Below are 25,639 nucleotides of genomic sequence, written 5' to 3' on the forward strand. Positions count from 1 at the left end.
GGTCATGGACTGTCAAATTTCCCCACGCCCTATTGTTCGGCCTCCTTTTGTCTCGTCGCAATAAAGGGAAGTATTCATCAATTTGGACTGCTTTCAAAGTGGAGTGCTTTTGCAGTTATAAAAACTCCAGCTATTCTTCTGCGTTTAATCAGCTGCACAGTGAACATTGCTTTTCTCCTCCCATGACTTGAATAATAACTGTTAAGTAACTGTTTTTCACTTTGCCATCTTAACAAGGGCGAGCCAGTGTCAGAATAAACCCATGTCCATCGAGGTTGTGAGATTTGGGTTCCCAACTGGAAGCTTCACCAACAACCATAATGCGGGTAGTCACTACAATCTAGTCGTATTTTGAAAGACAGCTGTGTTAACAGCTATTTGCAACCAAATTTGATCATATAGCTTAATCCTTTCTAGAAAAAAAATGGCACCTTTGCTGTTATTAGAAGAATTTCAGGTATTCTTTACATAATGACTGTCTTCTCAAAACTATAAGTATATGGAATGTCCCCACCACTAGCTGTATCTGGTGTTTATAATGTATGTAGGATTCTACTTGCAACTTTGGATGTTTCTAGGTGACATTTTGGGTAATGATCTTTTTACTCTTCATGAACAAAAGTCCAGATTACTCACATATTAACACGGATGACTATGCTCTGCATTTTTCTGCTACTTATGACAAAGATCCTCGCCCAGTTTCAATTTCTACATCTCTATTTTCTTGCATCACCAGCTTCTAAGTGCCTCTTGTAAGGCCTAGTACCATGCATCACCAGCTTCTAAGTGTTTCTCGTAAGGCCTAGTATCATGCATCACCAGCTTCTAAGTGCCTCTCGTAAGGTCTAGTATCACGGTATGTGTTTCTCACCAGTTCTCCCTGCTCCTTATCTCTAATGCTGTGCTTCTCCCGCCTCTCCTCTCTGTCTTTATCCACAGAATGTTTTCGTGGACAAACCAGCATTTCCGGAGTATAAAGTTTCTGACGCAAAGAAGTCCAAATTCATACTTTTGCATTTTAGCACTTTCAAAGCCGGCTGGGACTGGCTTATTCTATTGGCGACGTTTTATGTTGCCGTGACGGTACCTTACAACGTCTGCTTCATTGGCAACGATGACCTGTCGACGACGCGGAGCACGACAGTCAGTGACATTGCAGTGGAGATTCTGTTTATTATAGGTAAGAGCCGATGGCTGTTTTCCTAGATTTGCATGGGGAGGCAGATGTGTTCCAGATTTTTGTAACATGAATTTGAGCTAAGATCCATTTGCATGGGCATAACTCAGCCTCTGATGCAAATTTTGGAGAAGCACATATTTGGATTTCTGAAAATTACCTTTTCCAGCTTTCTCTTGGTTCCTTTTTGCAGAGACCTACACTGATGTTTTCTGTTTCTATCCTTATTTCATCAAAAGCAAGCTGAACAAGACGTAATGGCTGTTCTGTTCTGTGCTCTCAGCATCTGTGATGGTCTCACCTGCACAGGGTCAGAGATGAGGCTTGGCAAGCACACATTAGGGGCGTCCTGGTAATGGGCATGTTCCTTCAAGCCTGTCTGTGCCTTCCGGGAAGCTGATGGTGGTTGCCACAGGTGGCCTAGTTGCAGAAGCAACGGATTACATAACCTTCCTAGTCAATCATCAGAAGCACAGAGTATCTGACTTTACCTAAAGGAGAGGCCCTGAGGGATGTTTGCTAAGAATATTTATCTCTAGAACACTGGGGATCTCAGCTGAAGCTGCATCTGCTCCATGCTTCTCGGCCTTCTCCTAGATTTCTGTCCCTTACAGTTCCATCTTGTGTAGACCACAGCCAAGCTCTTGCTTGATTATTCTAGATCACTGTGAAGGCTCAGGCTGATCCCCTGTGGAGCTTCTGAGCACCGTTAGCAACCCGACTCCTGCACTTCTACCTGGTCATGGTGATGTAGGCTAACACCACTTCTGTAAAGACGAGAGAACTGAAAATGTTTTCAAGCAGTAGGTGAACAAGGAACTGAAAAAAATGGACCCTAAAAGTTCAAAGAAAAGGAAATGAATAAGTGAAGCAAGTCAAAAGCTTGTTTCAATGGTTATGGCACACTTTTCTCTGTGGAACTGGTGCAGTTTGGGGTTCTCCAATGGAATGTCAGCATGAGTTTGCTCTGCAAGAGTGTTATGCCCTTGGTGTGATTTTGGCATCACAATGAACATGCACTTCCCAGGCATGCCCCTCAGACCCCAGCTCCCACCCCAAAGGTGATGACCACAGTACGTTTGGACCACTAGGTGGCAATGTTGTCTAGTTAGGTATCTTGGTAAGGCTAATAGTTTAAATAAATTTATCTTTTTTTAACCTAAACTATTGTTTATTGGAGAAGTAAAACCGTAGAGGAATATTAAACCACTGTTAAATGGCAAATAACATTCTGAATTCACCTGCTCCCGCGGAAACAGCAAGTCCACAGCTGCACAGGGCCCAATTTCCTCGAAAACAGAGCAGAAAACTAGCTGAACAGCTCCTTCATTTAAAAAAAAAAAAAAAAAAGGATAAAAGGCCCACGTCAAGAAGGTAGATGAGGCAGAGATATGGTCTCTCCCAAACCACAATGCTGGTGTGGCCACCTGCAGCTGGAAGCCCAGCAAGCACACGGAGCCTCTTCCTGAAGAGTGAAGGGCTCGTGCTCACCCCCAACAAGCATGTGGAGCTTCTCCCAGCAGAGTGAAGGGCTCGTGCTCACCCACAAGCACACGGAGCTTCTTCTTGAAGAGTGAAGGGCTCGTGTTCACCCACAACAAGAACATGGAGCTTCTCCCAGCAGAGTGAAGGGCTCGTGCTCACCCACAAGCACACGGAGCTTCTTCCTGAAGAGTGAAGGGCTCGTGCTCACCCCCAACAAGCACGTGGAGCTTCTCCCAGCAGAGTGAAGGGCTCGTGCTCACCCACAAGCACACGGAGCTTCTTCTTGAAGAGTGAAGGGCTCGTGTTCACCCACAACAAGAACATGGAGCTTATTCCTGAAGAGTGAAGGGCTCATGTTCAGCACCAGGACCCCAGTTCTTGAGACCTCACCTGAGAGACAAGCCCCTCAAACATCGGACTTTGAAAGTCAAAGGGGCTTGCATCTGGAAGACTCAAATGGCTGTAGGGAACAGAAATGCCACTCTTAAGGGCTCAACTGCAGACCTAGACAGCCTGGGACTGAGTGTCAAGCAGTAGTTTGAAAAGTGCCTAGAACACGTGTGCAGAAGATTTGTTAGCCAACCTAACGTGTCTGATGAAGGCACAGAGGACGGGGGCCTCCAGGGTCTGAGTGGCCGGAGGGCCCCACTTTTGTGCTCCTGCTAGCTAGTGCTTATGGGTGTACCCCACTCCTGCAGTTGGCCACGGCCCTATTAAAGTCGCTAGAGCATGCTCCACGATTGTCTGGTGGCCAGGGGAACTGGTGTCTCTGGGCCCCATGGGACCAAAACAACCTGAGAGGCAGTTCTTGGCAGGCCGAGACCCCTAAGGCACGGCACAGTACAGACTGAAACGCACTCCAGATCTTCCTGTGAAAAATATCCATCTGCTTGTCTAGCGCTTCGACCTGAAGGGCACGCTTCAGGTTTTCTACACATCTATGGATTAAGAGGGATTCCTTCTTTGTGTTCTTCCTTGGCTGTGCTAGAGCTCATTAGTGCTTCCCAGTGAGGAGCTTAAAGATCATCTAAAGCCCTGGTTTTTGCAACTGTCACCAGAGTAATATCGCCAAATTGCCTATTCTAGAGGTCAGCAGGGTTTACAGCTGAAGTCTCAGAGGATGATGTATATTTTCATACTTTTAAAGCTTCTGCCTGAGGATCTGACTCCCAATCAGCCTGAAACTAGGTGTTGAGATCCTCCCTTAGGAACATTGACACTTGGCACAGGTAACAAATGAGATCTGTCAAGATAAAATCAAGATGCAGGGCAAGGCTGAGCAATGCCCTACTCAAGGTATTCATCCCCTACACAAGGTCTCTCCATCAGGACTGGAAGAGGTAGCTGTTCTGACTAATGCATAGAAACAAATAGAATCAGGCAGAATGAAGAAACAGAGGAATATGTTCCAAATAAAAGAATAAGAAAAACACCCGGAGGGGGGGGCGGGAGGTGGGGAAAAAACCCTTAATGAAGTAAAAATGACAATTGATTAGGTGAAGAGTTCAAAGGAGTGTCATACAGATGCTCACCAAACTCAGACAGGAACGGATGAACACAGTGAGAATTTCAGCAAAGAGATGAAAATAGAAGGCATCACATAGCTGAAGAATACGATAACTGAACTGGGAAATATACTAGAGGAATTCAACGGTGGGCTAATTGAAGCAGGAGAAAGAATCAGTGATCTGGAGACAGGGCAGTGGAACTCACTCAAAGAGAGCAGCAAAAGAAAAAAGAATGCCAAAAAGTGGAGACAGCTTCCTATGGGACGACTTCAAGCAAAATAACATTTGCATTACAGAGTCCAGAAGGAAAAGGAGGAGAAAAAGGGGTAGAAAACTTATTTGAAGAAACAATGGCTCAAAGCTTCACTAAGCTGGGGAAGGAAATAGACATCCAAAAAGAGAACCGAGAAGAGCCACACCAAGACACACTATAATCAGAATGTCACAACTTAGAGAGAATCTTAAAAGCAGCAAGCGTAAAACAACTTCTTGTGCACAGGGACAGCCCCATGAGACGATCAGACTTTTCAGATCGGAAGAGAGTAGCATGATATAGTCAAAGTGCTGAAAGAGAAAAACTTCCAAACAAGAATAATCGATCCATCAATCAAAAGAAAGATAGTTTCCAGACATGCAAAAGCTAAAGTTCATACCACTAAAATGGTCTTACAAGAAGTGTAAAGGGACTTCTTAAGAGTATTAATTAGTAATAAAAATATGTGAAAGTAAAAATTCTATCAAGTAAAGGTTTTTCTTAGTGATTTATAAAGCTTATATGAAGGTTAAAAGATAAAAGTGGTTTAAAAATAGCTATAACTATAATAATTAAGGGATACACAAAATAAAAAGATATAAATTGTGACATCAAAAACAGAATACATAGGGGGGTAGTAAAAATAGAGTTTCAGAATGTGCTCAAACTGGACTTGTTATCAACTTAAATAGACTGTGTTTTATTTAGGCCGTCCTATGTGAGCCTCATGCTAACCACGAAGCAAAAGCCTAGAGTAGATACACAAATGGTGATGAATGAGAAAGGAGTTTAATCGTAGGGAAACCACTAAAATGCAAGGAGAGAGAACGGGGAAGAAAGAGCAACTACGAAACAGTTACAAAACAATTAACAAAATAGCGTTAAGTACATAACTATTGATAATCACTTTGCACACGGACTAAGTCTTCCAACCAAAAGACATAGGATGGCTGAACGGATAAATAAATAAGGCCTGATCTTCATACTGCCTACAAGAAAAACTCACGTTAGATGTAACGACACACACAGACTGAGAGCCAAGGAATGGAGATGACGCTTCACACGAATGGAAGCAGAAAGAAAGCTGGGATAACCGTGCTTATGTCAGACAAAACAGACTTTAAAACAAAGATGATGAGAAGAGACAAAGACAGGCGTTACATAATGAGGAAGGGATGAATCCACCAAGAGAATATAACACTTGTATTAATAAATATTTATGCTCTCAACATAGCAGCACCTACATACACAAAGCAAATGTTAACAGACCTAAAGGGAGCAGTAGGAAGCAACACAATAATACTAAGGGACTTTGTTACTCCCCTCACGTCAGTGGATAGACCATTCAGAAAGAAAGTCGAGAAGGAAGCATTGGCCTTAACACATTGGGCCAGATGCAATGAGCACGTTGCACAGAGCATCCTTTTCAAAAGTAGCAGAAGACACGTTCTTCTCAAGGGCACGTGGAATATTCCCCAGGATAGATCACATGTTAGGCTGCATAGCAAGTCTCAATAAGGAGACTGAAGTCACAGGAAGCATTTTTTCCTGAACCCATGGTATGAAACTAGAAATCAGATACAATAAGAAGAAGAAGAAAACTGGAAAAGCCTTAAATGCGTGGAGATTAAACAACACGCTACTGAACAGTGAGGGAGCCAATGAGACGATCGAAGGAGAAATCAAAACATGCCGTGAAACAAATGAGAATACGACACGCCAGAATCTGCTGAATGCAACAAAAACAGTTCTAAAAAGGAAGGGAACTCACAGTGATACAAGACTCCCTCTCGAAACAGAAACATCGCAAATAAACAACCTAACTTTTCACCCTCAAAATACTAGAAAAAGGATAAACAAAACCTCATTTTAGAAAAAGGCAGAAAAGCATTAGAGAAGAAATAAATGAAATAGAGGCTAAAAAGAAAGTGGAAAAGGTCAGTGAAACTAAGATCCAGTTCTTTGAAAAGATAAAATTGTCAGACCATTAGCTAGATTCACTAAGGAAATAAAAAAGGAAAGTGAAGCTCAAATGGAATCAGAAATGAAACAGAAGACACAACTGATGCCAAAGAAACACAAAGGATCAGAAGAAAGTGCTGTGAACAATTATATGCCAACAAACTGGCCAACCTAGAAAAGTGGAAAAGTTTCTAGAAACATGTAATCTTCCAAGACTGAATTGTGAAAAAATAGAAAGCCTGAATAGACAAGTTAGTAATAAGGAGATTGAATCAGAAATCAAAAACTGTCCAACGAACAGAACTCCAGGACCAAGTGACTTCACTGGTGAATTCTACCAGGCACTCAATGAAGATTAAATATGTATTTTTCTGAAACTCTTCTAAAAAATCAAACTCATTTTATGAGACTATCATTACCCTGATACCAAAACAAACAAGGGTACCACACACATACACAAGAAAATTATAGACTAATATTCCTCATAAACGTATACGTAAAAATCCTCAACAAAGTATCAGCAAGACAAACTCAACAAAACATCATAAGAATACACGTGACCGAGTGGAATTTATCTCAGGGATGTAAGAAGGATTCAGCATCTAAAAAACAACCGCTGTGATACACCACACTAATGAAGAGAAATGTAAATCACATAGTCATCATAATAGATGCAGAAAAAGCATCTGAAAGAAGCTGACATTCTTTATGATAAAGAAATACCTCTTAACAGAGTGGGTATAGAGGAAATGTTCCTCAGCCTAATAAAGGCCATATGATAATCCCGCTGCTAACATCGTAGTATATTCACTGAAAGCTTTTCCTCTGAGATCAGGAACAAGACCAAAAAAAACCCCATTTTAACCACTATTTTTTTTGACATAATGTTAGAAGTCCTGGCCACAGCAATTAGGCAAGACATGGTAGTAAAAGTCATCCAGATTGGAAATGAAGAACTAAGTGCAAGTGTTACTTGCACTTGATACAATTTTATGTCTAGAAAAATCTTAACGATCCCACCAAAAGAGTATCAGAGCTAGTAGCTATGCTGGGAAATTTGTGGGGGTACAAAATCAATTTACAAAAATCTGATGTATTTTTATATACTAACAATGAACTTTCAAAAAGAGAAATAAAGAAAACAATTCCCCTTACAATTGCCAAGAAAAAAAAATACAGAATAAAGTATCAAAGGAATAAACTTAATGACGAAATAAAAGTCCTGGTGAATGAAATCCTGGGGCACTGATGGAAGAGCTGAAGAAGACACAATGGCCAAAACTTTCTGCACTCGAGAATCAGAAGATTCAATGCTATTTAAACGTTTATATTATCTAATCTGTCTACAGATTCAGTGCAACCTCTACCCAAATCTCAAGGGCTCTTTTCACAGAAATGGGTCAGTTCAGTTCAGTTCAGTTCAGTCGCTCAGTCATGTCCGACTCTTTGCGACCCCGTGAATCGCAGCACGCCAGGCCTCCCTGTCCATCACCACCTCCTGGAGTTCACTCAGACTCACGTCCATCGAGTCCGTGATGCCATCCAGCCATCTCATCCTCGGTCGTCCCCTTCTCCTCCTGCCCCCAATCCCTCCCAGCATCAGAGTCTTTTCCAATGAGTCAGCTCTTCGCATGAGGTGGCCAAAGTACTGGAGTTTCAGCTTTAGCATCATTCCTTCCAAAGAAATCCCAGGACTGATCTCCTTCAGAATGGACTGGTTGGATCTCCTTGCAGTCCAAGGGACCCTCAAGAGTCTTCTCCAACACCACAGTTCAAACGCATCAATTCTTCGGTGCTCAGCCTTCTTCACAGTCCAACTCTCACATCCATACATGACCACAGGAAAAACCATAGCCTTGACTAGACGGACCTTAGTTGGCAAAGTAATGTCTCTGCTTTTGAATATGCTATCTAGGTTGGTCATAACTTTCCTTCCAAGGAGGAAGCGTCTTTTAATTTCATGGCTGCAGTCACCATCTGCAGTGATTTTGGAGCCCCAAAAATAAAATCTGACACTGTTTCCACTGTTTCCCCATCTATTTCCCATGAAATGATGGGACCAGATGCCATGATCTTCGTTTTCTGAATGGTGAGCTTTCAGCCAACTTTTTCACTCTCCTCTTTCACTTTCATCAAGAGGCTTTTTAGTTCCTCTTCACTTTCTGACATAAGGGTGGTAAATGAACATATATTAATCATATGAGCATAAAAACAGACACATAGATTAATGGAACAAAATTGAGAGCCCAGAAATAAACTCACACATATATGATCAATTATTTTTAAATAAAGAAAGCTAGAATATTCAATGGAGAAATGACAGTATCTTCAATAAATGGTATTAGGAAAATGGTATTCTTCAGCTACATGCAAAAGAATAAAAATAGGCTGCTATCTGATACCATGCACAAAAGTAAACTCAAGTTGATTAAAGACTTGAGTGTGAGACTTGAAACCACACAGCTCCGAGGGAAACCATGGACAATAAGCTCCTTGACTTCAGTCTTGGTGAGGATTTTTTGGATCAGGCACCAAAGGCAAGGGCAACAAGAGCAAGAGTCGGTGAGTAGGACTCCATCAAACCAGAAAACTTCTTCTGCACAGTGAACGGAACCACCAAAAAATAAAAATAAAAAGGCAATCTAGTGAATGGAAGATGTTTGCAAACCATATTTTTGATAGGAGGCTGATATTCCAAAATATACAGAGAATTCATTACAACTCAATAATAGGAAAACAATCTAATTAAAAATAGAGTACAGGATATGAAGAGACATTTTTTTCAAAGACATACAGACGACTAACATCACTAATCATTCAGTTCAGTTCAGTCGCTCAGTCATGTCCGACTCTTTGCGACCCCATGAATCGCAGCACGCCAGGTCTCCCTGTCCATCACCATCTCCCGGAGTTCATTCAGACTCACATCCATCAAGTCCGTGATGCCATCCAGCCATCTCATCCTTGGTCGTCCCCTTCTCCTCCTGCCCCCAATCCCTCCCAGCACCAGAGTCTTTTCCAATGAGTCAACTCTTCGCATGAGGTGGCCAAAGTCCTGGAGTTTCAGCTTTAGCATCAGTCCTTCCAAAGAAATCCCAGGACTGATCTCCTTGGGGAAATGCCAATCAAAACCACACTTGTTAAAATGACTGTTGTCAAAAAGGCAAGAATAGCAAGTGTTGGTGAGGATGTGGATAAAAGGGAACCTCACACACTGTTGGTGGGAATGTAAATCAGTGCAGCCACTGTGGGGAACAGTGCCGAGATGCTTCAAAAAATCTAATTAGAACACTGCTGTGAAGTGAAGTGAAGTGAAAGTCGCTCAGTCGTGTCCGACTCCGTGACCCCATGGACTATGGCCTGTCAGGCTCCTCTGTCTTTGGAATTGTCCAAGCAAGAACACTGGAGTGGGTTGCCACACCCTCCTCCAGGGGATCTTCCCAACCCAGGGATTGAAACCACGTCTCCTGAGTCTCCTATGTTGGCAGGCAGATTCTTTACCACTGAGCCACTGGGAGAGCACCCTGATACGAATCTGAAGAGACAGAGAAGACTAATTCAGAAAGCATCTGTGCCTCTATCTTCACTGCAGCGTTATCTATAATATCCAAGACGCAGAAGTAACCCAAGTCTCCACGGATGGACCACTGGGCGTAAAAAGGTGCTGCCCCTATATCTACGGGTGCCACATCTGCAGTCTCAACCAACTGTGGATCAAAAACATTCGAGCAAAAAAATTTTCTTAGAAATTTCCATAAAGCAGAATTTGAATTTGTCATACACCAGCAACCATTTACATCACATTTACATTGTATTTACAGTGATTAGTCTTTACATGACATTTTCATTATATTAGGTATAGTACTTAATCTAGAGATGATTTAAAGTCTATGGGAGCATATGTGTAGGTTATACATAAATACTGTGCCATTTTTATGAAATATGAGAATCCACAGATTTTAGTATCCTGGAGGTCCTGAAACCAATCAATTCCTTACAGATACTGAGTGAAGTCAAAGTCACTCAGTCGTGTCTGACCCTTTGTGACCCCATGGACTGTATAGTCCATGGAATTCTCTAGGCCAGAATACTGGAGTGGGTAGCCTTTCCTTCTCCAGGGGATGCCCCCAACCCAGGAATTGAACCCAGGTCTCCCGCATTGCAAGCAGATTCATTACCAGCTGAGCCGCCAGGGAAGCCCAAGAATACTGGAGTGGGTAGCCTATCCCTTCTCCAGGGATACCAAGGGGAAACCATTTACACAGTAGAATACTATTCACCCATTAAAAAATGATGAAATATTGCCATTTGCAAAAACATGGATGGACCTTGAGGGTATTGCGCTATGGAAAACCAAACCAATAGAGAACAATTTGGTGGTTGCCACAGACCAGTGGTCCCAACCTTTTTGGCACCTGGGACTAGTTTCCTGGAAGAAAACTTTCCATGGATGGGCAGGGGGATGGTGCGGGGGGTAATGTGAGCCGTGTGGAGCGGCAGATGGGGCTTTCCCAGTCAGCCGGTGCTCACCTCCTGCTGTGTGGTCTGGCTCCTAACATGCTGCAGGCAGGGAGTAGTCCCTGGGCTTGGGGCTGCGGACCCCTGCTTGAGAACGGGGGTGTTGGGAGGTGGGCAAAATATGTGAACAGGGCCAAAAGGTGCACACTTTGTTATAAAATTTAAAAGTCACGGGAATATAATGCATAGCATGGAGACTACAGTCAATGATACTCTATTGTCTGTTTGAAAGGTGCTGAGAGAGTAAATCTTAAATGTCTCATTACAAGGAAAAAAAATTATGGGACTTTGTACCAAGGACTAGATCTATTGTGATCATTTCACAGTATATACAAATACCCAATCATTGTATTGTAGTCCTGAAACTAATACAATATTATACGTCAAGTTTACCGCAATTAAAAAACAAAAGAAAAAATGAAGATTGAAGACAAACGGGGTGTGTCCATATGCCAGCCCATTAGTTTTATGTCCTTCTACTTTGCTAAACTTTGATGCTTTCTGCCACCCACCCAAGAAAAATGTAAATCAGGGCTCTAAAAAGTCTCCTCACCATCACGTCAAAGTGCTCATGGACTTGGGCAATCATTCAACATATCTAAGCCTGAGTATTTGCTTAATGAATATTTATTGCAGCTGGTTTTCAACTCTGTTATAGAGACAAGGCTGTACCTTGAACTTTTTTCCCTCTCTTCCTGGTTCTTAGATATTGGGCATCTCTAGGCTTGGAAGCCATTTCTGCCCCTCCATGCTCACTGATAGACGGTGTCTTGTTTCTGCTCAGGGAAACCGACACTTGTGAGAAAGATGTTGTTTTCTTCTTTTTTCCCAAGCCTGCTTTCCTCTACTAAACTCATGGGGTGCGGCTTACCCTCTGATAGCTGCCCTTAAACCTTCTGCTCTTCTTTCTTACCACCAATTCTACTGTGTTGCAGACAGCGAGAGTTTTTTCTAGGAAAACAATACCTGTCTCTTTCTAGTTGCGTGAGGAAAGAGTGGACACCCACTCCTGTTTTTATGCGGTTTGGCTTCCATAAAGATGACGTTATAGTTTGGTATATGTCCTGCTGAAGCGAGCACAGACTTTATAATTTGGGACTCGCCAACAGCTTTAGTGTGACTTCTGCCTGGAATCCCTAGTTGACTGACTTATTTTTATAAGCACTAAAAACATCTCTGCTCTTTCCCTACTGTGATACTCCTGCTCTTTCTTCTTTTAAATGAGCTTAAATTCATCTATAGTTTATAATAAAATATCTGGAAAAATAGTTTAACCTTTCTTAAAGTACATTCCTCCAGGACCTGTATTCTAAATGTTTCACACAGGGGCCTAAAAATGAACATTGAGAACTCAGTCAAATACAAGGAATAAAAAGTGTTTTGCCTCTAATAATATATTTTTATAATATGAAGGCAGGGTTTATATTGTTTAATACTAAATAAAGTGGTATGTGAGCTTCCCTGGTGGCTCAGCAGTAATCTGCCTGCAATACAGGAGACCTGGATTCCATCCCTGGGTCGGGAAGATCCCCTGGAGGAGGGCATGGCAACCCACTCCAGTATTCTGGCCTGGAGAATTTCATGGACAGAGGAGCCTGGTGGGCTACAGTCCACGGGGTCACAGTCAGACACGAGGTCACAGTCCACAGGGTCACAGTCAGACACGAGGTCACAGTCCACGGGGTCACAGTCAGACACGAGGTCACAGTCCACGGGGTCACAGTCAGACACGAGGTCACAGTCCACAGGGTCACAGTCAGACACGAGGTCACAGTCCACGGGGTCACAGTCAGACACGACTGACGCGACCGAGCATGCGTGCACAGAAAGCGGTGTGTGCGATGAATCTCACGAGCGTGTCTCACATATTGTTCACAGTCTGTTTATGCTGCTGCTGCTGCTGCTAAGTCGCTTCCGTCGTGTCTGACTCTGTGCGACCCCATAGACGGCAGCCCACCAGGCTCCCCCGTCCCTGGGATTCTCCAGGCAAGAACACTGGAATGGGTTGCCATTTCCTTCTCCAGTGCATGAAAGTGAAAAGTCAAAGTGAAGTCGCTCAGTTGTGTCAGCCTCTTCCCAACCCCATGGACTGTAGCCTCCCAGGCTCCTCCGTCCATGGCATTTTCCAGGCAAGAGTACTGGAGTAGGGTGCCATTGCCTGCTCTGCATCTATTTATAGATCAGTGTATTAAATTGGCATCTTATAATCAATGGGTCAGAACTGTTAAAAACTAGTTCAGCAAGAGATTTGGGAAGGAAAGATTTTCATATAGCCAAAAAAAAAAAATGATGTTTTTCAAAATATTCTTTTATTTATACCACTATATATACATGAGATTATTTGCTAAATGGGGAAAAATTAAATGTTCCATGAAAAATAAATATCAATGTATAACCAAATTTAAAGTTGGAAGGTAATATATCCCTTTTGGAGATTCACAGTATACTTCAGCATTATAAATTCTCTGAGAAATTCAGTGTAAAGAAATCTGTTTACCTGTTATTAATCCATCATCTCCTAAAATTATTTTTATTTATCAGCTAATTCTTCTCTGACCACTCAGTAACCCTGTTTTGGGAAATCTCACTCAAAACTATTGTTCCCTGATAGAGTCACCATAAACAAAGTATCTGAGTGTGATTCTGCTTGTCAGAATATAAATGTGAATTATGAGCTTGAATCTCTCCTATCTATCTCCTATCTATTCTCTTCCTCCTCAAATAAATTGTTTGTAAGACACCTTTATGGCAGAAAGTGAAGAAGAACTACAGAGTGTTCCGCAGTTGACCTTAATTATCAGGAGAGACATAGGAAAGAAGGCGTTGTTAGCAGAACAGGAAGCTGAAGTTTTTCACCTCTAGGCTCTTTGCTAGGTCATCTAATACAGTGAAGGCCCGTACATATAAATGATTTTCCTTCTGAGAGCACTTTCATTAAGTCTAATTTTTTCATAAACAAAGTTAGCCTAGATACTCAACTAACACAATTGGGTGTGCAGTATGCACTGCGACAGGTTCATAACACTCTTCACACAAGTGTCGCGTTTTAAAAAGTGCAAAAAAACAGAAACCCTTTTAATCTGACAGTATGGTAGGAAGTACAGCAGGTGGCACACAGGGGCTGGCATCGAGGGAACGGGCAGGAGGAGGAAGAGGGGCTGGGAGACGGCAGAGCTGAAGGACCCTCAGTAGCAGGAGACCCCGGCTCGTCCCTGCTGCTTTCACACCGCCTCCAGACGTCCGGGCCTGAAGTGAAGACACTGAACGACCGCACACGACCCAGTACCACACAGTGGATTGCACAGAAGCACTTGTAGAGGGTGCCTGCACGCGGCAATGTATGCCAGACGTGTGCCCTAACTTACGTGATTTGACGTGTGAACGCACGCTTGCATCTTTGAAAGTGAGCAACTTGTAGGTTTGAATGTAGGGTATTTACGGTAATGCTCCTATTATTGGAAACACTGTTAATTAGATATTCCATTACTGATAGATCTATCACTCTAAAAATAAAATAATTAATTACTCTGCTATTCACCACGACTCCATGTACTGGGCAATATCTGTTTCAAAAAAATAGAGTGCTCTTTCTTCTGACCCGTCATTTTACCGTGAGCCTATCTAGGAAGTGACTTGTGTGTTCTTCTTACCTGCAGTTATAACCACAAAGGCTTAGAAGCATAGGCTTCACCATAAATCTGTAACTCTGACCAAGCTGATCTCTCTAAGAAGTCCTCAGAAAGCTACAGGTCAAAGGAAACAGGGTATGCAACTGTACTCTCTGTTTACCCTGCACTTAACTTTGTCATGAAAGGAGGCTGAGAGTCCTGAGAGCTAACAAGCAGTCCTGCACTGTGTAGTCTCCTCGAGGTCTGAACATCCAGCCTTCTTACCCCCTGCCCACCAGCCACCCTCCCCAGTCATTACAATGCCAAACACCCCGTGCATATTAGAATGGCATTTTTTTCTCAATGTTATATTTTTAAGATTACACTCCGTGCTGATTTAGGTAGCTCTAGTTCACTGGTTCTCAGAGGGGACAGTATAATACATAGATACTATTTTAGAAATATACAGGTTTGACTTTAATACATTAGTCATCGCTACCATCATTTGGTATTTGTTTGGGGCTTTTAGATCACAGTTTATGTATCTCCAAATGAGTTCACCCCAAACCCCGACCAAAAGACCAGAATTCCTGTAAATGCAGTATTTCCTATGAGTGCACGTCTGTATTTTCATAATTTCTGATTAGTTCATTTCTTTCTCCTTTTGTCTGCAGTACTTGTTAGCCACAAGTTCTGTTCACCTCATGTCATCAAATTGTGCTGTCTCAGACTCTATTTCTTCATGCCATTTAATTTTAATTATTACCTTGTGACATAATTTAGGTCTGTTTATAGATAAGAAGGAAAGGGGAGAAAGAGTAAGAAATGTTCCAAGACCTAGCTAATTACTGGCCAAGCTAGGACTGAAACTCACTGGTAAGTTGGGAAAAAACAGTAGCGTCCTTATGAGGATTGAGTTAATTATATCAAGAAACAAAATCACTCACACTTGTGTCAGTAGTGATGAGACTGCCTTGGTTTATTTTACTATCCATTATTTTCGGAAAATTAGCACTCTTTAATACATACTGAAAATCCAGTTGATCATAAGAATAAAATAGACCAGAATATTCCACATCCTTAGCTTTCAGGAACACAGGTGCCTGGGGATCATTTACCACTGAAGGGTGTCAGCTCCTCCTAGAGACTTGGCTCAGCACCCTTTAGAAGAGCTAAGAGCAGATCTCAAATACTGTCACTCTGCTGCTGCTGCTGCTGCTGCTAAGCCACTTCAGTCGTGTCCGACTCTGTGAGACCCCACAGACGGCAGCCCACCGGGCTCCCCCATCCCTGAGATTCTCCAGGCAAGAACACTGGAGTGGGTTGCCATTTCCTTCTCCAATGCATGAAAGTGAAACGTGAAAGTGAAGTCCCTCAGTTGTGTCTGACTCTGTGCAACCCCATGGACTGTAGCCCACCAGGCTCCTCCGTCCACGGCATTTTCCAGGCAAGAGTACTGGAGTGGGGTGCCATTGCCTTCTCCCTATGACTACCTAAATCAAGTATCTTTAATCTGCAGTGTCGTGGCCTGGCATGAATTGAATGATTCCCCGACAACATTAGAGGTGATGACTCCCCTGTCTTTTCCCGATCTTTCATCAGCCCTTCTAGGAACAAGGAATTGAGATGCTCTGCATTTCAGCTCCTCTTCCTTTCTTTCGCCCGGGTCTTATGAGGCTTGAGAACGGAAGCTGGGCTTACAGTACTACAGGCAGGAAGGAAGACCTTAGCTAAAGCCTTAATCACCAGCTTTAGAGGAACAAACTTGTCTATTCAACAACTTCAGGATTTTGTTGGATCTGTGTTCAACTTCTGATAGTATTTCTAAATACATGTTTGCTTTGTGAAACTTCTCCCCAATCGCCTCTCTTCACGTGCCCGATCTGTATGAAGTGAAGTCGCTCAGCCGTGTCCGACTCTTTGCGACCCCATGGACCATAGCCTATCAGGCTCCTCCGTCCATGGGATTTTCCAGGCAAGACTGCTGGAGTGGATTGCCATTTCCTTCTCCAGGGGATCTTCCTGACCCAGGAATCGAACCCGGGTCTCCCGCATTGCAGGCAGACGCTTTACCGTCTGAGCCACCAGGAAGCCTTTTTCTGTTTAATGTGGACCAAGGAATACTGTTCTTATGCCATTCAACTCCAGTTCGCTCCTCTCCAGTAGAAACTCAAGCCTCAACAGCTTTAATTGTTTCAGGATTCTTGAGTGCCTTTTTCAGTTCAGTTCAGTTGCTCAGTTGTGTCCGACTCTTTGTGACCCTGTGGACCGCAGCACGCCAGGCCTCCCTGTCCATCACCAAGTCCTGGAGCTTGCCCAGACTCATATCCTTCAAGTCAGTGATGCCATCCAACCATCTCATCCTCTGCCGTCCCTTCTCCTCCCGCCTTCAGTCTTTCCCAGCATCAGGGTCTTTTCCAATGAGTCAGTTCTTCACATCAGGTGACCAAAGTATTAGAGTCTTTTCTGTTAAGGCAAAATAAATAAATCTCAGTGCAGTTTGAAAGTATATAGACATTTTATTGCCATTTCATTGTACAACTAACCCCAACTTACATTAGCTTTCCTGAAAAGTGCAAAGATGTTATTTCCCCCCTTAGTTAAATGACTGAAAATTGAAAATATAGACTTTGATAGTGGAGGGAAAGACTTTGAAGAGTAAATGAAGTTGGAATTTCATGGAGATGATGGAATTGCAGTAAATTCTGCCGCTGAATGATTTGGGCATCCTGGTGTCCCCAGACTGCGCATTCAGAAGCGTTGGTTAGTTAGCATCTTTCTATCTCTTAGTGTCTGAGTCCTTCCCTCCTATCTCCCTCCCTCTGTTGGACCCATTCTTCCTGTTAATTTCTTTCTGCCTTTTAAATACAGGGTGGCCACGGAAGTCCATCCACACAGCCCTACATCCCCACGTCTGCACAGCTACAGCCCCACAACCCAAAGCCAGAAGCAGGCTGAATTACTCCATTTGGCCATTCACACTGATCTTGAATGGAGTCACAGGGTCTCTTACTAAGAGCAACTCAAGATGACATTCATAGCAGGGCTCAGATTTCACCCTTGTCTCGCAAAGACATTTTAACCCAACTACCAGAGTATTCCCAGTGCCTACATTCACAGGTAACATATTTGGAATATTAGATAAATGAAATGTATTGCACTGAAAATTAGCTGGAAATGAATCAGTACCTGTTTGGCTACTTACCAGCCATTTCCTGCTGAATAAGTCTAAGCCTGAGAACATGGCAATAATTAAACCAAAAAAAGAAAATTACCCTGCCCCTTCATATTCCCAGAGAAATGTACCATACCCTGCACCTTATCTTAAAAGTGGAGAGATTTTATATGTCAGAATGCCTTGGGCAGGAGGGGGAAGACAGTGTCCTGAAAAGTAAGGTACTACTGTTTCAATTTCATCATTGTTATTAGGAGTCCCAAAATAGTTTGGCTTGAAGGTGTGTAATTAAGCACTGAAAAACTAACCTTGCGTGCATTTTGCAAATGGACTATACTTTCATCATTGCTGCTTTGGATGTTCCATGGCCCATGGGAGGAGGCAGTGCTGAGATAAATCAGCTGCTAATAGGTGACCACCGTGTTTTCCTTAATCACGTGAAGCTACAAGACAAAATGTTTCCTCATTTGATTCATTCAAAAATAGCAATTCTTGCTTTCCTTGGGCTCGAATAATAGGCTTATGTCTGATTATTAAAAGTACTTTATTCACCCCCATTTCCTATTAACCAGGTTTTTTGGGAAATATTTTCACCGTTCTTTGCTATGAACAAAATCACCCTCAATGACAGTGTTCTAACAAACCAAAACGCTGCACTTTCAAGACCTTTTCTTTTGATTAGTTTACTTTCTCCTCTTCAGATATATTGTGCTAATTATAGAAACTTTAAATAGGAATAGTGGAGAAAGGCAAGTGGCCTTCAGACACACCCATTCCAATATGGCCATTCCAACAGTAAATATTTCTGGTTGCTGCTTTCTCTCCTTTTCACGTGGTTATAATCATAGTCTGCACAAATTTTGGTGCCGCCTTTTAAAGTCACATTTTAATATACATGTTTCTCTGTGTTTTTATGAGTATTTCTAAACATTGAATAGTTGCGTGATATTCTGCCATGTAAACGAGCTAGTCTGTATTCATAATCACGTCTGATTTGTTACCCATTTAGGAAAATTTTTATTTTCTTGCCCCTCAAATAAAAAACTGCATTGAACATCTCTGTGAAAAATATGCTTAGTCACTAACTATGAGTCTCAGTGAACTCCGGGAGATGGTGATGGACAGGGAGGCCTGGCGTGCTGCGATTCATGGGGTCGCAAAGAGTCGGACACGACTGAGTGACTGAACTGAGCTGAACTGAACATACATCTGTACTGAACGCTTATTGCTTGCCATGTGCTGTTTTAGAAGCTGATGGAGCAGTGAAACAAATGGAGATCCTGCATGTTCTAATAGGAGGCCAGAGAGAAAACAAGCACAGTAACAGCATATCAGAAGCGGTGAACTGATGAAGGCAGAGAGAGCACAGAGTGGGGCAGGGATAGCTGCAGTCCTAAGTGAGGGGGCCAGGAAAGCGACCCGAGAAATGACTTCAGGGAAAGACAGAAGAGGAGCAAGGAACGAATGTGTGTGTTGGTGACCCTTCCAAGGAAAGGAGCGTCTGGCGCAAAAGACCCTACTCCTGTGGTCGGAAGTATTCTGAGGAACAGAATTGTTGGGCCAAAAAGTATTAATATATTAACATTAATTTAACACTTTTAAAGTTTCATTTTTAAATTACATTATCCTTATAGCAAATATTGGTAGTGAAACTCCACTTGCAATGTGATTTTTCATGCTCCTATTTTTTAGAATAATAACCATTGTGAGAAGGCTCTAAGTGCATATGGCCTTCTGAATTTTTTTAAATACTATGCAGTCATTTAATAGAGTAATTCAGACATAATAATGTTACTAATATTGTATTATTGTTCCTTATTCCTTTCTTTAAAGACGTTAGATATGTGGGAAAAATAGAGTTGTATTTGCCAGACACACACAAAACTTATTTTACAATGTACCTGAATTATTTTAAAATCTGAAACATTTGTGAGATGGCACACTTTTAGGAAGCTTATCTTGGCACACATCCGAGAAGGATGCTGCCTGAGCCTCCCAGATTACTGTAAATAGACATGAGAAGGAACACAAGCTCATGAAATATGAAACAACAGTGCTTGTTTCGAGCGAGGCAAGAGAATCAAGAATGGAACATTACTAAAGTTAGAAACCCAGAAGAAAATGGTGCATTCTTGATTTAGAAACTTATTGCAAAATAATGAGGGTTTTTTTTTTCCATTTGTCTCTTACCCAAATGAGAACTCTACTGTGTCATTCTCAGCCCACTTTCCAAGTATATTTTCTTGCAATATAAAAAAAAATTATGTTCTCTAGGTAAAAATGGCATTGTTTATGTGGCTCATGGTCTGCATTTCAGTTCATGCATTTAGCATATGCCGTGGGCATGATCTTTATTCCCATTGCCCCCACTGGTTTTCTTAAATTTACTTTTAATTGGAGGATAATTGCTTTCCAATGTTGTGTTGGTTCCTGCCGTACAACAGCATGAATCGTCCATGAATATGCATACATCCCCTCTCTTGAACCTCTCTCCCACGCCCCACACCCCACCCCCTGCCGTCACACAGCCCCCATGTTACGCAGCAGCTTCCCACCAGCTGTCTGTCTCACGCGTGGTGATGGACATATTACGCAGCAGCTTCCCACCAGCTGTCTGTCTCACGCGTGGTGATGGACATATTACGCAGCAGCTTCCCACCAGCTGTCTGTCTCACGCGTGGTGATGGACATGCTCGGCGCTACTGTCTCAGTGCGCCCCATCCTCTCCTTCCCCAGCTGTGTCCAGTCTCTTTCCATAACTGCATCTGTATTCCTGCCTTGCAAATAGGTTCTTCAGCACCATTTTTCTAGATTCCACGTGTGTTAATATGTGATGTTTGTTTTTCTCTGTATAACTTAGTTTACTCTGTATAACAGCCTCTAGGACCATCCATCTCAGTTCAGCTGACTCAAATCTGTTCCTTTTTATGGCTGCATAATATTCCATTGTATTTATGCACCGCAGCCTCTCTGTCCATTCATCTGTTGATGGACATTTAAGTTGCTTCCACGTCTTGGCTATTGTAAATAGTGCTGCAGTGAAATTGGGGTATGCGCGTCTTTCTGAGTTGTGGTTTTCTCATGGAATATGCCCAGAAATGCGACTGCTGGGTCAGAGAGCACTTTTCTTTCTCTCTTGTTGATGAGCCTCCGTACTGTTCTCCATGACGACTGCACCAGTTCACAGCTGCACCAACAGTAGAGGAGGGTCCCGTTTTCTCAACATCCTTCCAGCTTTTACTGTTTGCAGATTTTTTGATGATGGCCATTCTGACTGGTGTGAGGTGGTGCCTCACTGTAGTTTTGATCTCCATTTCTCGAATAATAAGCGGTGTTAAGCAGCTTTTCACTGGCCATCTGTACGTCTTTGGAGAAACGTCTGCTGAGGCCTCTGCCTGTCTTTTGACTGAGTTGCCTGTCTCTCTGATATGAGCCGCGTGTGCTGCTTGCATCTTTTGGAGATTAATGGAGATTAACCCTTTGTCAGTTGCTTTGTTTGCAGTTTTTTTTCCCACTCTGAGGGCCGTCTTTTCATCCTGTTTCTGGTTTCCTTTGTTGTACAAAAGCTTTTAAGTTTAATTGGGTCCCATTTGCTTATTTTTTTATTTTCATTACTTTAGGAGGACCCCTATCATTTTAATATAAATATATAAATAATTTAGAAAACCAAATACGTATTGAATATTTTGTGAAATTGTTTAAAGATTTTAAATCGCTGAAAACATTATGGTCGCTCATCTAACTCACTGAAGATCAGTGTGATGCCACCCACGCGATTACACTTGGCAGCTCCTCAGCAGAGCACAGAAAGCCCTCCATGGTTTGGACTTCGTATCTCTAACCTTTGACCTATCACCACACGCTCCTCCCTTCTGTGACCCCAGCCACACCGGACCACCGGGGTCCAGACCCAGTTGATTCTAGGGTATCCGAAGCGTGGACAGTGAGGCAAGACAGGTATATAGATATAGATTTATAGACTTAGAGATATATAGAGAGATAAGAAAACAGTTAAGAAAATAGAGGAGAGAAAGAGGCTGATATTCCTTGGTTTACACAAAAAGCCAATAAAGTCTCAAGACAAGAACTTGCTGCGTTCACGTAGGCCACAGGCGCCTGCTTGAATAGCAGAGTGTGCCCCGCCTTGGGCTCCCTCTCACGTGGGTCTTAGAAGCCCGGGCAGAAAAGTGAATGCAGAGAGCCTCTGTGTTCCAAGGGATCAGCCTGAAAAAGAGAGGGAGGGAGAGGGAGAAAGAGAGACAGAGAGAATTGACATGAGGGAGGCCAAGCTTGTGCAAAAACCCCATAACTTTATTTTCAAAAGGTGCTTATATACCCGAAGTTTTACATAATGGAAGACGCAGAGTCACGCAGGGGCAGCAGTCCTGACCTTTGTCGATACCAGGCTTTCTTTCTGCATACCGTTTTGTATACAAAAGGTCTCAGGTGAGTTACATTATCTTCTGGCCAGGAGGCCTGTTAACATTTTATGGCTTTTTTCCTTGATAAATGTTAATCGACCAGAAAACTCATTTTCCCTTGAAGTGTTTTTCTTTAATCTGCATCACCCTCAAAGTACTAAATAAAGTTACATCCTTACAGAACAAAGGTGCATGGGTTACAACAAAGAAAGTGCTTAACTCGAAGATCTAATGTTGCTACTTGTCTTTTCTCTATACCAACTATATTAATTAATGCACTCCTGGGGACACAGCAAATAAAAGATATGAAAACTTGGCAGCAAGTATCGGCTCAACAACGAAAACCTTAACCAGTTCTATTCTACTGATTTTTAACTCCTCAAAAGGCTCTACATTCCTAGAATATTTTAAGCTTCCTGTGCCTCTAGTGGTTGGGAGGCTGTAAATAATCATATGCATAGTTGTAAAAGGTCTGGATAAACCTGTCAGGAAAGTTAGAAAGCTGTCAGAGGGGTTTGAATTGAAACACTCCAATTATGCCCAGGAGACGTATTAACTAGAGCTCTAAGTTAATTTTCTTTAGAGAAAGGTGGTCGGGGACAGCCCCCCGCTAATGTCAGAAGAGTACAGGATCGCAAACAGTAAACAGACGGATTTGGGTTTCGGGGCAGATGCTCGGGCAGACCTAGTGGATCCCTTTGAGTCCTGATCCCGCCTTTGCCTGTCAGGCGCTTCCTCATGACCTTTGTCAGGGTGGGATCTCCCTTGCTGGCTCCCGGCACTGGACCACTCACAGCCCCTCAGCTGTCTCACTCTCCACATCCTCTGTATTCTCACATCCTCCGTACTTTCTACTCTTGGAGGAAAAACGGCAGAAGATCCACGTGGCTCCTCTTTACCCAAGCGAATCGTCCTTATTCTTGGAGTGTCGTCTACGGCCTCGTCTATGAACCCTTCAACTCTTCTCCTGCCTGTGATCGTGAGTCAGGGTTGGCTTTCCCTCCTGCTTTATTGTCCGTTCTTCAACCCCGTATCATACTTGTCTGTCTCTCTCCCCCTGTGTCCATGTCAGAAATAGACTATGAACTCCTGGAGGACGTGGACCAGCCGGTATCTTTATTTCTCTAGTTCCTCCAACTATTACCTGACCCTTAGTACACAGTGAAACTAGTTCACATACTTCCATAGTTCAGAAAACAAAGTGTGAAATGTAGCTGACTGAGTTGAGCAGCCTTATTTCCAAAGGCAGGCCTGTATGGCTTTCTCTGAATGGCTGCATAGGGGACTGCTTTTATTTTTACACAGTATGGACCACTTTGGATTTACTGATCCTTAGCAAGTTGGCACCATTAACAAAGAACACTTAAGCTTTGGTGCTGTGTCCAACTCCTTGAAAATACACCAAGAGCTTGTCAAGACCTTTCAAATGTTGCACTTGACTAAGCATGAGATGAGGCCAGTAATTCTAAAAGTTAGGTGTTGGGATTTTAGCTTCAGTATTAAAGTTTCTGAGGCTGAAGCTCCAATACTTTGGCCACCTGATAGGAAGAGCCAACTCATTGGAAAAGACCCTGATGCTGGGAAAGATCGAAGGCAAAAGAAGAGGGCAGCAGAGGATGAGATGGTTGGATGGCATCACTGACTCAATGGTCATGAAGTTGAGCAAACTCCAGGAGAGAGTGGAGGACAGGGGAGCCTGGCGTGCTCCGTGGGGTCACAAAGAGTCGGACATGACTGAGGAACTAAACATCAAGGACAGCAAGGTGTTAGGATGCCGTCTATCTATGAATGGCATCCTAGGAGGGAAATCTACGGACAAGCAGAGACGCAAGGAGATGCGCTAACCCTGACTCAGCTGGACACACTGCCCGCCAGAAAATGTAAGGTCGTACCTGTCACTCAGCTAATAAGAACTGTCTAGAGGCAGGCCTGGTGAAGCCTGCTGCCGTGGCTTGGCTGATGGGGAGGGCACTGAAGGAGCTGGAGCCCTTCTCCCTGTGTTTGGGAAGCTCATACGGAAGCAGGGGACCTGTTGAGGTGTGAGAACCGACCAGACAGTAGAGCGGTGGGAGCCGCGGGATGTGGCTCCAGGACTGCAGGAGAGCCGTCTATGGCGTGTTCTGAAATCGGAGAAACGGTTCATATTAGCTATGGGTCACAAGGCTGTGATCGGAGAAGACAAGTCGGTAGGAAAGCGGGAGAGACCATGAAGACCAAACGCCTGGAATGACGAGGAACTTGGCAAGGGGGCAAGGCCACATAAGCTCTGCTGCGGCCACGCGCCGGAGGCAAGCAAAGCCGGCCACCCTGAATGTGTGTATTCGCACGTGGGAGGGACAGAAGACTCAGGAAGTTATTTTTGTCACCTCTCCCTGAGCTGCCTAAAAGGATTTAGATAGGGGGCCTATTCCAGGAAAAAGAAATATCACCAGAGAGACAGACAGTACCGTGGGAACTAGGCAAGTGAGATCGGGAGGAAGCCGGCAAAACCTGCTTGTTTCGCTTTCTCAGTGCGCCACCTTCCATTTCTACCTGGCCCAGGAAACCTGTTTCCCAACATTTGCTCTTTTTTCATCTTCCTGTGAATTGCATCCCTTCTTTTTGAGGTCCCGGACCCTTGACCTCTCTTCTTTAGTCCACAATGAAACATATATCTTATTCTGCCTGTCTTTGGACTTTTCCATGTTTATACAGATTCCCTGTGTGTACATATGTAATTAAATTTTATTTTCTCCCACCAATCTCTTGTCTCATTTTAACTACTCAGCCGGTTAAAAGAACCAAGGAGGTGAAAGAAAAATTTTAGCCTTCCTGCTGTCACCGATTCATAATTCTAAGTCTACATTTCCAAGCAAAATGAAATTTAGTGATAGAGTGCAATGATTGAAGAAAACCTAACATGAATAGGGTGAAGATCATACTTGTAGAAGCAGAATTCAGCATAAAGACACTTGATTCCTGGTATCTGGTTTGTTCTATAAATTTATGTTGAATATTGGAAAGTGAGTATGACTTCAAATTGACTACAGTAGGATAGAAATGAAGTAAGGAAAGATTATGATCTGCTTGTGTTGAATTAGATATTGGCCTGGATAAAACAGATGGTCTCACAAAGACAATGAAAGATGTTAAATCTGGTTTTTAAAATGATTGGTACTTTGTTACTATACAAAATATTTGACTATTTAAAGCTTATCTATTGGCATTAGCTCATTTAAAACTTAGATACACCCTTTAAGTAGATGGAAGTTGCAAAAGGCTACCGCTGTTTGTCTTGTCTCACAGTATTTTAAGGTTGACTCTATGTGAGTGCATGCTTGCATGCTAAGTCGCTTCAGTCGTTTCCAACTCTTTATGACTCTGTGGACCATTGCCCATCAAATTCCTCTTTCCCTGGGATTCTCCTGCAAGAACACTGGAGCAATCCCCGCATCCTCCTCCAGGGGATCTTCCTGACCCAGGGATCGAACCCGAGTCTCCTGCATTGGTGGGCGGGTTCTTTACTGCTAGCACCGCCTGGGAAGATTTATAT

General features: G+C 43.0%; 1 protein-coding gene across 2 annotated transcripts in view; it reads left to right on the forward strand.

The window, feature by feature from the left end:
* Positions 1-25,639, forward strand: part of KCNH8 (potassium voltage-gated channel subfamily H member 8) — a 462,169-nt gene that overhangs the window by 250,330 nt on the left and 186,200 nt on the right. For both annotated transcript variants that reach the window (XM_004003423.6, XM_060406713.1), the window contains exon 5: positions 940-1,180. In XM_004003423.6, coding sequence (XP_004003472.3) covers positions 940-1,180 — 241 coding nt within the window. The remainder of the gene's footprint in view (positions 1-939; positions 1,181-25,639) is intronic.

The sequence above is a fragment of the Ovis aries genome, chromosome 1 (assembly GCF_016772045.2).
Source record: "Ovis aries strain OAR_USU_Benz2616 breed Rambouillet chromosome 1, ARS-UI_Ramb_v3.0, whole genome shotgun sequence".
Classification (NCBI taxonomy): Eukaryota; Metazoa; Chordata; class Mammalia; order Artiodactyla; family Bovidae; genus Ovis; species Ovis aries.